Raw genomic sequence first — 10756 nt, forward strand, 5'->3', positions numbered from 1 at the left:
ATCTGAAGGGTTTCAAGACTGAGTTTTTACTAACAGTAATAAATGACCTTTTCCTAACAGCAGCTAGCCCCTCAAGGTCCTGAAAACCTGTTTCCAAAATACCTCAGAGACTATCCCTAACCCCCCCCAACCTGATGGTATATACTTAGTCACTCTTCATAACCCCAGAGTAGCTCTTTCTGCCCACAGGTCCTGTCCCTGTGTTTTAAAAAAACAAAAACAAACCATCCCCCCCCCAAAAAAAAACCCCACCTTTTGCACCAAAGACATTTCAAGAATTCTTTCTTGGCCGTCAGCTCCAGACACCTTTTCCCACCACTCTAAAACCGCATCAATACCATTTGCTCATTTAAAGTATACAATTCGGGGGTGCCTAGGTGGTTCAGGTCGTGACCTCACAGTTGTGGGTTAGAGCCCCAAATTGGGCTCGCTGCTGTCACTGTGGAGCAGATTAGGATCCTCTGTCCTCCTCTCTCGCTTGCACTCTCTCAAAAATAAAAATATTCAAAGTGTACAATTCAATGGTTTTTTTAGCATATTCACAATGTCTGTGATATTATTCAAAGTTAAATGTTGTGACCAATGTAGAGATCATGAAAACCTCCAGAAAAGACAGGTTCACTAGGCCTAACAAGAACACTATAGTTTTTCAAAACTGGTTCTTTGCAGGAGATCTGTATTTTAAAAATATACTTAACACAATGTTAATATACTCCGTATATTCTAATTCCTATATTTATTCCTAGTTCAGTCCTAGCTCTATATTCTCCCATCTCACAATGTAAAGTGAAACTAATATTAATCTAAAACAGAAGTATTATTAAAACCAGAGCACACAAGTTGATGAACGCATATACCTTAAATTTAAATCCATTATTTAGTTTCAACTAAAGAGATTATTGCTTTATGTGTGCCACACTTGGGGCATTCTGTTCCCACTTGATGAAGCATTTAGTCTAGTCCTCCTCTGTGAACAGCAGTGCCAGTATAAATTAAAAAACCCAAAGCAGCATCGCATCCCCATCACAGCCATCAGGAGGGCTCTAACATCTTTTCAAAGCACATCATCACTCTAGGATCTAAGTGCTAAAGTTGCAACCACAGTTTAAAATAGCTCAACTGTTGTTCCTGAATTAGCTACACGGACTATTTTGTTACAAATCTTCACCAAATTTTATTAAAGTCAAGGATTAACACTGAGAATAAAAACAAATACTTGCCGTTCCTTCACATGAGACTAAAGTGTCTTCTTTTCTCTTGTTCATTTGATCCTTGGCCTGTATGTATTCAGCTCTGGCTAGAGATCAACTCTGGACTTCCCAGAACTATGGGAAGCTGACACGACAGCTCTCCCCCCAAAAAGCCTAACAAGGAAGCCCAGTGCTTTAAATCTCAAGTACCAAACTATGAAAGTAATAAAAGACCAAGTGTCAAAAGAGTTAAGTAGTACTGTATATGATAGATTTGGGTCTCTCTCTCTTTTTTTTTTAATGCTTATTTACTTTTCACACACACACAGACACACAACAAAATGAGAATGGGCCAGGGGCAGAGAGAGCAGGACACACAGAATCCGAAGAAGGCTCCAGGCTCTGCACTGACATCAGTCCGCTCAATGTGCGGCTTGAACTCAGGAACTGTGAGATCATGACCTGAGCAGAAGTTGGACGCTGAGATGACTGAGCCCCCCAGGCTTTCTATTTGCAGCCATACAATCAGCATGTACTGGCAGCTTACTGTAAAAGCGGGAAAGGGGCAGACTTCACCCTACCAAGTTCTACTATTTCAAATAAATACAAATAGCAGTGGAAAACTGTCTTTATTCAACTCTATAAAATCTCTTCAAGAATATTCTTTACCTGTGGTCTCATTTTACAGGACCCAACTAACACAGGGTAGACACACACCACCATGACAAAAGGCCAGTCTTTGATCCATCAACTCAAACTTTTTCCCTTTTTATGGGAAAAAAGTGAATAACAATAACATGGCTTATATAAAAAGCTGTAGGACCAAAGTCTTACAGGATTATCACATGTTAATTGAGAGCCATTTTGCATATCCTTAATTACAAACGGTATATATTTTTTCTTTTTTACTCAAAGTAGTCATATCTCATTTTCCATATCCAGTATAAATTGTTACTTTACAGATAAAAATGGTCGGTGAATGTATCCACAAGTGAGGTTAGGAAGTGAGTACCACATTAGTTCATGTTTTCCTAGGATTCCACCCGGCTATGAATCATAGTTGTCAATGACACACCATGAAAACACGTACAGATAAATCCTATTCAAAGCAAGATACCGCTCCAAAGTTCAGAAGCCCGAGAACCAGAGTATGCACAGTAAAAGTATTACTAATATAGATATCATGACTTTCCTTAGACAAAGTTTCTTGTTGATCTGCTCCCTAGCTGTAGCAGAAAAGCAGGCACACTTCCGGACAGTGTGATTCACTGGTTTTATTACAACAATAACGGAGGGGTATTACAATTTACTGTATTACAATATCTCTCTCAAACCCCAGACTCCTAATGCTTTTCTTGGATATGATCACCGTGAAATTTTACGTTAATCCAGAAATTTTCTAAGCAGCGCAGGCATGTTTGGGGGGGGGGCGGTGCACAAATACAAATTTAGAATAAACAAGTGAAAAGCTATGGAGAAAACGTAAATTCTATGAGATGAACATCGTGCTTCATCAGTTGGAGTCACAAAGGAAAAACCCAAGAAAAGAGTCTCTGGCTAATCACCCTTTTATTCTGTTTTTTTTTGTTTTTTGTTTTTTGTTTTTTTTTTTAAAAAAAAAGGGAATTTGTCCTGTCCTTCAACATGGTATTTTTTCATTTGCTACGTGAAACCAGTGTGCATTTCACAAGGATTTTTACAGGCAAATTTGATATTAGCCATTCCTGTTCATTTCAGCCCGGATCATGCCGCTTTTCGGTACCGTCTCTACTCTGTTTTAGCTCCTTTGCGACCTCCTCTAGCTTGCTGTAACATCGACACAGATGCCACTTACAAGCCCTGCATTTCCAAAGTGCTTTCCAGGCCCGGTCACTGACTTCTCTGCCACACCTCCCTCGCCCTCCCCGCTCGCTTCAAGCTAAACGCAGTGATTCTGCTTCTCCAACATACGATCGGACCACACAGTCGCCGAGTATTGACAGAACGTTCAATCCCAAAGGTCCCCGACTAGGGGGTTCTCGGTTTGTCATCCCAAGGCAGTGTCCGTCGGGCTCCGGGCGGCCTGGGTCACACACTGCATATGCCTAACTCCCCACGTGTCTTATGACTGGAAACAGCGCTCATTCTCCAAGCCCTTTTCTCCTCGGAAGGAAAGTGACCCTTCTGAATTTCACCGGCGGGCCATATTCACGCCCAGTTTACACCGAGCCTCACGCGAACGTCATTTAAAAACAAGCACCGTTTCCTGCCGTCAGGACTGTGACAGCAACTCGCGGGTAACACAGAATCAGGGCGTGACGAGAAGAGGACACCCACTGCACTAGTTCCCTTGCCGCAGAAATAAATTATGCGGACAAGTGCCGGACGTAAAAATAAAATAATCAATATCATGACTCCTGCTCTTAGCGCTAAAGTTCCCCACCCCCCCTCCCAAATTCACTTCGGAATCCAGTTCACCCTACGCGAGTCTGACGTTACTCGAGAAAAAAACGAAACACACTTTCAGATATCTCAACAACAGCAGATCTTCCGGAGGGCCTTCCGGCTCCCCTGTGCCAGGAACGATCAAGAACTGACACTCTCCCCGGAGCAGGAAAAACCAACTTCTCCAGGAGCACGGGAGAGCCGCCGGGCTCCAGGCCGCGGCGCCGCCGCCCAGAGCGCACATTCCAGAGCTCGCCGAGGTTAGGGCCCGGCTCCCCCGGCGCAGCCACCTCAGGAAAGCACGCCACGCCTTCACCCGTGCAGCTCCGCGCGGGACTGGGGCGCGGACCCGGACATGGGGCTGGGGAGGGACGCGGCCGGGCGGGTGCGGCGACAGTGCCGAGGACGCCTGACAGGTACCGGGGGGCGGGGAGCCGGCGGCGGTCAGGCTCGGAGCCCGCGGAAACCGACGGCGGGGCGGACCAGTGGCCCCGGGCGGTGCGGAGCCGGGGTCCCGGCGGGCACCCGACCCCCCCGGGCGGGGAGCCGGCACTCACCCAGGCCGGCAGGTCGCAGGCGCGCACCCCCAGGCGCACGGCGCGCTCCTCGTCCTCCAGCAGCGCCAGCGCGCGGCACAGGCGGGTCGCCTTGAGGCCGCGGCTCCTCCGGCACCACACGAGCAGCCCGAGCGCCAGCAGCACCCAGCTGAAGCTCAGGCCCAGGTAGCCCAGCGCGTACACCGGCAGCAGCAGCGCGAAGCTGCGCGCCAGCTGCGCCAGCAGCCCCGCTACGTCCACGCTCAGCGCCGCGCCCGGGGACTCGGCCCGGGCAGCGCCCGCCTCGGGGCCGCGGTCCCCGGCGCCGCTCATCGCGCAGCGCTCGCGTCCCTACCCGCCGCGGCGCCTCAGCCCGCGCACCAGCGCCCCTCTGAGGGGGCCGCGCCGCCGCTACCGCCCGCCCGCCCTTCCGCCCGCGGGCGGCGTACGACGCAAGCACGCAAGTTGGGCGGGGAGGCGGCCGGCCGCGGCCCTGGGTCACCACGCGGGGTGGGCGGGGGCTGATGGGTGACGTCATCATGCGGGCAAGACCCGAGGCTGGAGTGGGCGGGGTCAACGTGAACGTCACCGCGCGAGTTGGGCGCCACCGCGGCGGCCGGGCGAGGCCCTGGACCCGAGCCACGGACTCACGGTGGGTGGGCGGGGCCGGGCTGCTACCTCATCGCGGGGGCGGGCGGGCGCCGTAGGAGGCGGGAGTGGGTGGGGCTGGCACGGAAAACACCCTGGGCGTGCGGGGCGCCGCTGAGACGGCGGGGCGCGTCGTCACGTGGATGGGTGGGGCCGCTGTGGCGGCAGGGCGCGGTCCTGCATCTAGGGCGCGTACCTACGCTGCGTGAGCGGGACCTACCTGCTTACGCTTCCGCAAGGGCGGGTAGGTGCGTGACCGCGCGGGGAGGCTGTGGACCGGCCGGGCGCCCAGTGGCCGCGTGACCTTGGGGGATTCTCTGGAAGGCTTTTGTGGAACGAGAAGTGCACGTTCCAGCGTGTGTCTTACACTTGCCCACTTTCCGGAAGTTCCTGTTTAATACACTTGTAAGATGTTAAAAAAAGCCAAGCGCACTTCTGATCGTTGCCGTTCTGGTCGTGCCGGTAACGTCACAGCGTGAAGATGCTTCTCTGGAAATCTCCCAGCTGTTCTAGAGCTGTGAAAAATGCAACAGGGGAGGTCTGGTTTTTGTGTATGTAAAATGAAGAGTTTTGGCTTGAATATGTGCCCGAGGTGAATCCAAGCACCTGCACCCCCTTTTATTTTTTTGAAGTTTAGTGATTTACTTTGAGAGAGCGCACGGGAGCAGAGGAAGGGCAGAGAGACAGGGAGAGAATCGCAAGCTGGCTGCACACTGTCAGCGCAGAGCCCGCCCCGGGGCTCCAGCTCTCAGACCTTGAGATCACTACCGGAGCGGAAACCCGGAGCCTGTTCCTGACGGACTGAGCCCCACCCCTGCCCCCTAGCGCCTGGACTCCTAAGTAGAATGCTTTGTAGTTTCCTTGAAAAATGTTGACCTCCTGCTCACTCCCTGCTTATTTACAGAGAGAGGGAGCGCGTGACAGGGGGAGAGGAGCAGAGGGAGAGGGAGAAAAATCTTAAGCAAGCTCCATGGTCAGCGCAAAGCGGGTGGGGGCCCAATCCCACGACTCTGGGATCATGACCTGAGTCCAAGAGTGGGCGCTTAACCACCTGAGCCACCCAGGCGCCCCCAGACTCCCTGCTTAAAGTACTAGTTTAGACCCCACTTGCCACTCCTGAGGAGAAACCACAGCCCTTGGTTACTTTATTTTCCAGTAAACTCAATCAGGGTAATTCCTAGTTAAGCGTTTTTGAGCATATGGAGTTCCAAGGAAATTTTAATTCCATTTATAACAACAAAGCTAGTTTTTTCTCTCTTCCTCTTCAAATCTTTGTGACTGGTGACCTTGATCATTTTCAGGAAGGGCAGGGACTTCACTGATGAGAAATAGAGCACACCTACATGTTTTTAAGCTTTTGATTCAATGTGTACCTCATGTGACAAGTTCTTCCCTGCCATATGGCAAGGGTTCTGGAATAATAACTTGATAACTCTGTCGCTGCAGGGTCAAACTGTGGTGTCTTCAGGACAAAAACCTTGACAGACCGCTTTGTGGTGCAGATAAGAGAGTAAAAGCCATAAAGGCAAAGAGGACTGCCAACCGAAGGCTAAACTGCCACCACAGCTCCGTTAGACACCCCAAATCAAAGATTTGCTGCCAACTGGAGCTTTTTGAGTGGGGGGAAGCATTTGCACGCGTTCATGGCTTTGCCGCAGTCTCATTAACAATTCAACTTTCAGTTCCATGAGGGCAACGACCATATTTACTATGTTTATCATTATATTTCCAGGCTAGCACAGTGCCTGGAAGAGCAGGTACTGAATGAATAACACACGTCTCTTCTCCCCTTATCTTCAGGTCCGAATGGAATTACGTATGCATGTGTGTGTGTGTGTGTGGCCATGGAGATACGTAAATATCTCATTTCAGAAACAGTGCTCTAGGGTCTGGAACAGTCAGCTTTGGGCAAGGGCACTAAATCAAGCAAGGGACAAAGTGGTTTTCCGTTTCTTGCCCTTCACCAAAATACATTGTTGTAAATATACAAAGTAACAAGTCTCAAACCTTTTCCTCTGCAACAGCTAAATGTTCTAATGCCACCTCTCCCTCAAGACTGTTATAAGCTTATGACAGGTAATTACATCTTTAACATAGTAAGGGGCTGAGCTTTTCTGTCCTATGGTCTTCCCTCTATAAAGCTGTAGGACCATAAAGAATTGAGTGGACATTCGCAATAGATTATTTGACCTGAGCAGCTTAGGGATGTAAAATGTACTGAAGAGAAGTGTCCAGGCTGCACACCAATCAACCTCCCAGCCTCAGCTGCCTTCCTTCATGACCCCATTGAACTTCTGGCCACTTCCACACCAGCAAGGCAGAACGCATCTCATTCTGTACGGAATAACAGACCCAGCTCGGTTCTTAGGTTTTTGCTAGTATCTTTAACCCCCTCGGTTTCCTGGGATCTCTTCATGTTACCCGCTTCCTTACCTTCTGTGCCGATACTCCTCCAATGAAAGGCACTGCTTTCTCAGAGGAAAGAAGAACCTCATTGTGACTGATTTGGTAAAAAACAGTAAAGTTCCAGCCTCTGCCCTCAACTTTTCCAGTTTCAGAGAAAAGTGCTGCCTCCTGTTTAAGTTCAATCCGTTCTGCTTTGTTTCACATCCCCCTCACCTAGGTCTGGGCCTTATCAACTATCCTGTCCACCTGTTCTATCTCTTCCTGTCCTCGCTCCTTCCCTATCACCTCTACATAAGTTTCACTGTAGAGGATGGGAGCACGTTTTGCCTCTCTTCCTTTCATACAGCTAACCGGGACTCTTTTTGCCCACACGCACCAAGACTCCTATTCCTGTCTCAGAGATGCTCCTTTGGTGACACAGCCACACATTCTTTACTATCCGAGCCACCTGAGTACATTTCTGTGTCATGCAACCAGAAGAATCGGAAAGGGCTTGGTCCTTTCTTGCTTACCCAGATGATTATAGACCGGTAGCCCTTTAATCCTGCCCTCTTTAAAATTTCCACAGAGACTTACTCTCCCCACCACGGAGGAGGCAGTGGCAAGTAGATTCTTCAGCCTGGTTATATTAGCAAATAGATGCATACATTGACGATAATGAAAGTCAGCTTTCTTGCTGTTGGAGAAGATCTTACAAGCATGGAAACGGAGAGGCCAGAAAGAACCTTGATGTGATGGATTGGACTCAGAGGAGGTATGAACTCATGTGTTTTGATACATATGTATAAAGAGGCCTAAAAATATTTTCTATTTTGGGGCGCCTGGGTGGCTTAGTTGGTTAAGTGTCTGACTTTGGCTCAGGTCATGATCTCACAGTTCATGGGTTTGAGCCCCGCGTCGGGCTCTGTGCTGACAGCTCAGAGCCTGGAGCCTGCTTCGGATTCTGCATCTCCCTCTCTCTCTCCCCTCCCCTGCTTGTTCTCTCTTCCTCTCTCTCTCTTAAAAATAAGTAAACATTAAAAATTAAAAAAAGTATATCTTCTATTTCTGTCTGCTGAGAGTGTCCAGAAGCACTGGTACCCCAGTACCAATAAGCACAAATAACTCCCACATCTTGGCTTCTAAATACTATTCTCCAATAAAAGGAACCAGAGATCTCTGGAAAAATAGTTGACTTCAGGGCTGGAGCAGTGAAAATACAAGATAAGCCTGGAATATTTTGTTGTGCCAGGAGGTAAGAAAATGCTCAAAGAATCACGTAATGTCAAAGGACATGGGAGGCAACTTGAAGGGCTCTTGCTGATTAAGTCTGGGACTATCTGAGCAGCAGAATCAATGACATTGGCAGATTACAAGCCAGGGAGTAAAATAGGAACCCATGAGCCCACACTGATGTAGATGAATGAGCGAGTGATGAATGCACAAAAAAATAAGCCACTGGAGTCAAAGAAATGGAAATCCCCACTTAGCAGTCATTGTAGCATAAGAGTGAGTTATCAACGGAGGCTAAGGACGGTAGGTGAGGTTTGATAAGGAATCATGCTAGAATACCTTCTACAAGATACTTACCAATTTAAGGGAAAGAGGAGCACAGCAGCATTTCTGGGACATTTTGCCAGAGAGCTTGAGAAAGCTTGACCCGAGTATAGGGACTCGGGGGACAGATGCCATGTAGGGTCCCCATGTTCTTACTGAGGACTTAGTTATTCCAGATTGCAAGAGACTGAAGAGCCACAACAACCACATGCAACGTGTGTTCCTGTGTGGGATCTGGGCTTTGGGGACAATCTGTGGAACAAAGGGGTCTTTCGTTTGGACAGTAGAGTTGCATCCATGTTGACTTCCTGACTGGAGGAGGGTTGTGGAGCGGAGGCTGTCCCTGTTTTGGGGAAACAAACACTGGAGTGTTTCGGAGTGATGAGTAATCATACCTGAAGTTCTTTGTCAAAGAATTCAGGACAAGTCTAATGATCACAGGTAAGTGTGTGTGTAGACAGGTAAATAACTGCTGGGTGACAGACAAGTGGAGCACGTGCTGGGTGGTTCGTGGTGGGAATCTGGGCAACGAATGGAGTGCTGTGTACTTGCATATTTTCTCTAAGTTTGAAATTAATTTGAAAGTCATTTTTTAAAGTCCATGATCAAATGGCCAATTCAAAATGCGGATTTGATTGAATCTCTTCTGCGCTTGGTTTCCTTTGCTCCTATTCATGACAAACAGAGCTTGCCACACTTGACCCTCCTTCTTGCCTCGCCTCCCGACCTAGGGTCTGCACTGCTGCTCATCCCTGCCATACCCCGCTGTCACCTGTCTGTGCCTGTATACCTGCTGTTCTCTGAGTCCGGACTACCCTTCTCTCTCTGTCCATATGCAAAACTCCGGTTCATCTTTCAAAAAACAATTTGTATATCCCCACCTCTGGGAAAATTTTGTGATATTTCCCTCCTCGTGTTAATCCTGTCTGTACCTTATGCTCATGATTACACTTTTCTGCTGTATACTGCTCAGCCCTTAGGAGCCTGGAGGCAGCTCTGTGCATGTGACGGGGAGCCCTGATATTCTTGGGGGAAGTCCAAATGAGGTGGTACATATTAGAACCCGCAACTGAAGCCATCTATCAAGTCACAAGCCCCATGTCGGTTTCTGTCGCTATTGAAGATGATATTTGCGTGGCCTCACTGGGTCCTCCGCTCAGGTCTCATGAGGTGAAACCAAGTGTTGGCTGAGCTGTGGCCTCCTCTGGAGACCTTCAGCTGAGACTCCTCCCAAGTTCATTCAGGGTGTTGGCAGATTTCAGTTCAGTGCAGCTGTAGGGCTCAAGTCCCTGATTTCTGCCAGCTGGCAGCCAGGAGTCACCTTCTGTGTCTCCCACTTGCCCCTCCTTCGACCCCTCCTAGTGTGGTAGTTTGCTTCTTCTTCCAGGACAGTAGGAGTGTTTCTCAGATGTATCACCTTCTTTGGAAGTCAGGCCCACTCACGAAAACCTCCCTTTTGACCAATTAGTCAACTGATCAGTAACCTGACCATAGGAGTAGATCCCATCACATTTGCAGGTTCTGCTCACACTCAGGAAGAGAAGAGTTAAACAAGAGCATGGATGCCAGGGACTGGAATCTGAGACCAGAGTTCTGCCTACCGCAATCTCTTCATTGATGCAAGTGCTCCAATTATGGCTTCATACCGTAGCAGATAATTTATAGATTTATGAAAGGAGGTTCTAATTTTGGTATCCCCCTATTTCCATCTGCCCTAAATGCTTATTTTAGGTGCTAACATATAACAATAATAAACTTGTCAATAACTAACACTGTGGGCTTAGTTTGCCACAGGCGATGTTCTGGGTACTTTGCACAATTGCTCATGTAATCCTCACGACTGCTCTACAGAGTTAGGCACCTTATAATACCCATTTACTGAAGAGCTAACTGAGGCATAGGTAGTAAAATAAACTGCCCAGGTTCACACAGCCATGAGAGGCTGATCAGACTTCTCACTAGCACATTAGCACATAAATTAACTCACAGGTAGGTTTTGTATCATACCCACATACA

The 10756-nt window shown here is 48.5% G+C and overlaps 1 protein-coding gene and 1 long non-coding RNA gene across 5 annotated transcripts in view; one reads left to right on the top strand and one right to left on the bottom strand.

Annotated features, from left to right (window-relative positions):
- The window catches only part of ESYT2 (extended synaptotagmin 2), an 81428-nt gene extending 76914 nt beyond the window's left edge, over positions 1-4514 (bottom strand). Inside the window, 1 exon segment of the mRNA XM_030308924.1 lies at positions 4172-4514. Coding sequence (XP_030164784.1) covers positions 4172-4483 — 312 coding nt within the window. The 5' untranslated portion in view covers positions 4484-4514.
- Positions 3770-10510, top strand: LOC115509443. Of its 4 annotated transcripts, none has more exons than XR_003967347.1 (4): positions 3770-3874; positions 6531-6614; positions 7773-7958; positions 10259-10510. It is a non-coding gene; the product is annotated as an uncharacterized LOC115509443 (long non-coding RNA). The 4 variants fall into 4 exon arrangements; XR_003967345.1 differs by lacking the exon at positions 3770-3874 and adding an exon at positions 4278-4336; XR_003967346.1 differs by lacking the exons at positions 3770-3874; positions 10259-10510 and adding exons at positions 4278-4336; positions 8350-10252.
- Positions 10511-10756: the final 246 nt, after the last annotated feature.

Source organism: Lynx canadensis, chromosome A2 (assembly GCF_007474595.2).
Source record: "Lynx canadensis isolate LIC74 chromosome A2, mLynCan4.pri.v2, whole genome shotgun sequence".
Taxonomy (NCBI): Eukaryota; Metazoa; Chordata; class Mammalia; order Carnivora; family Felidae; genus Lynx; species Lynx canadensis.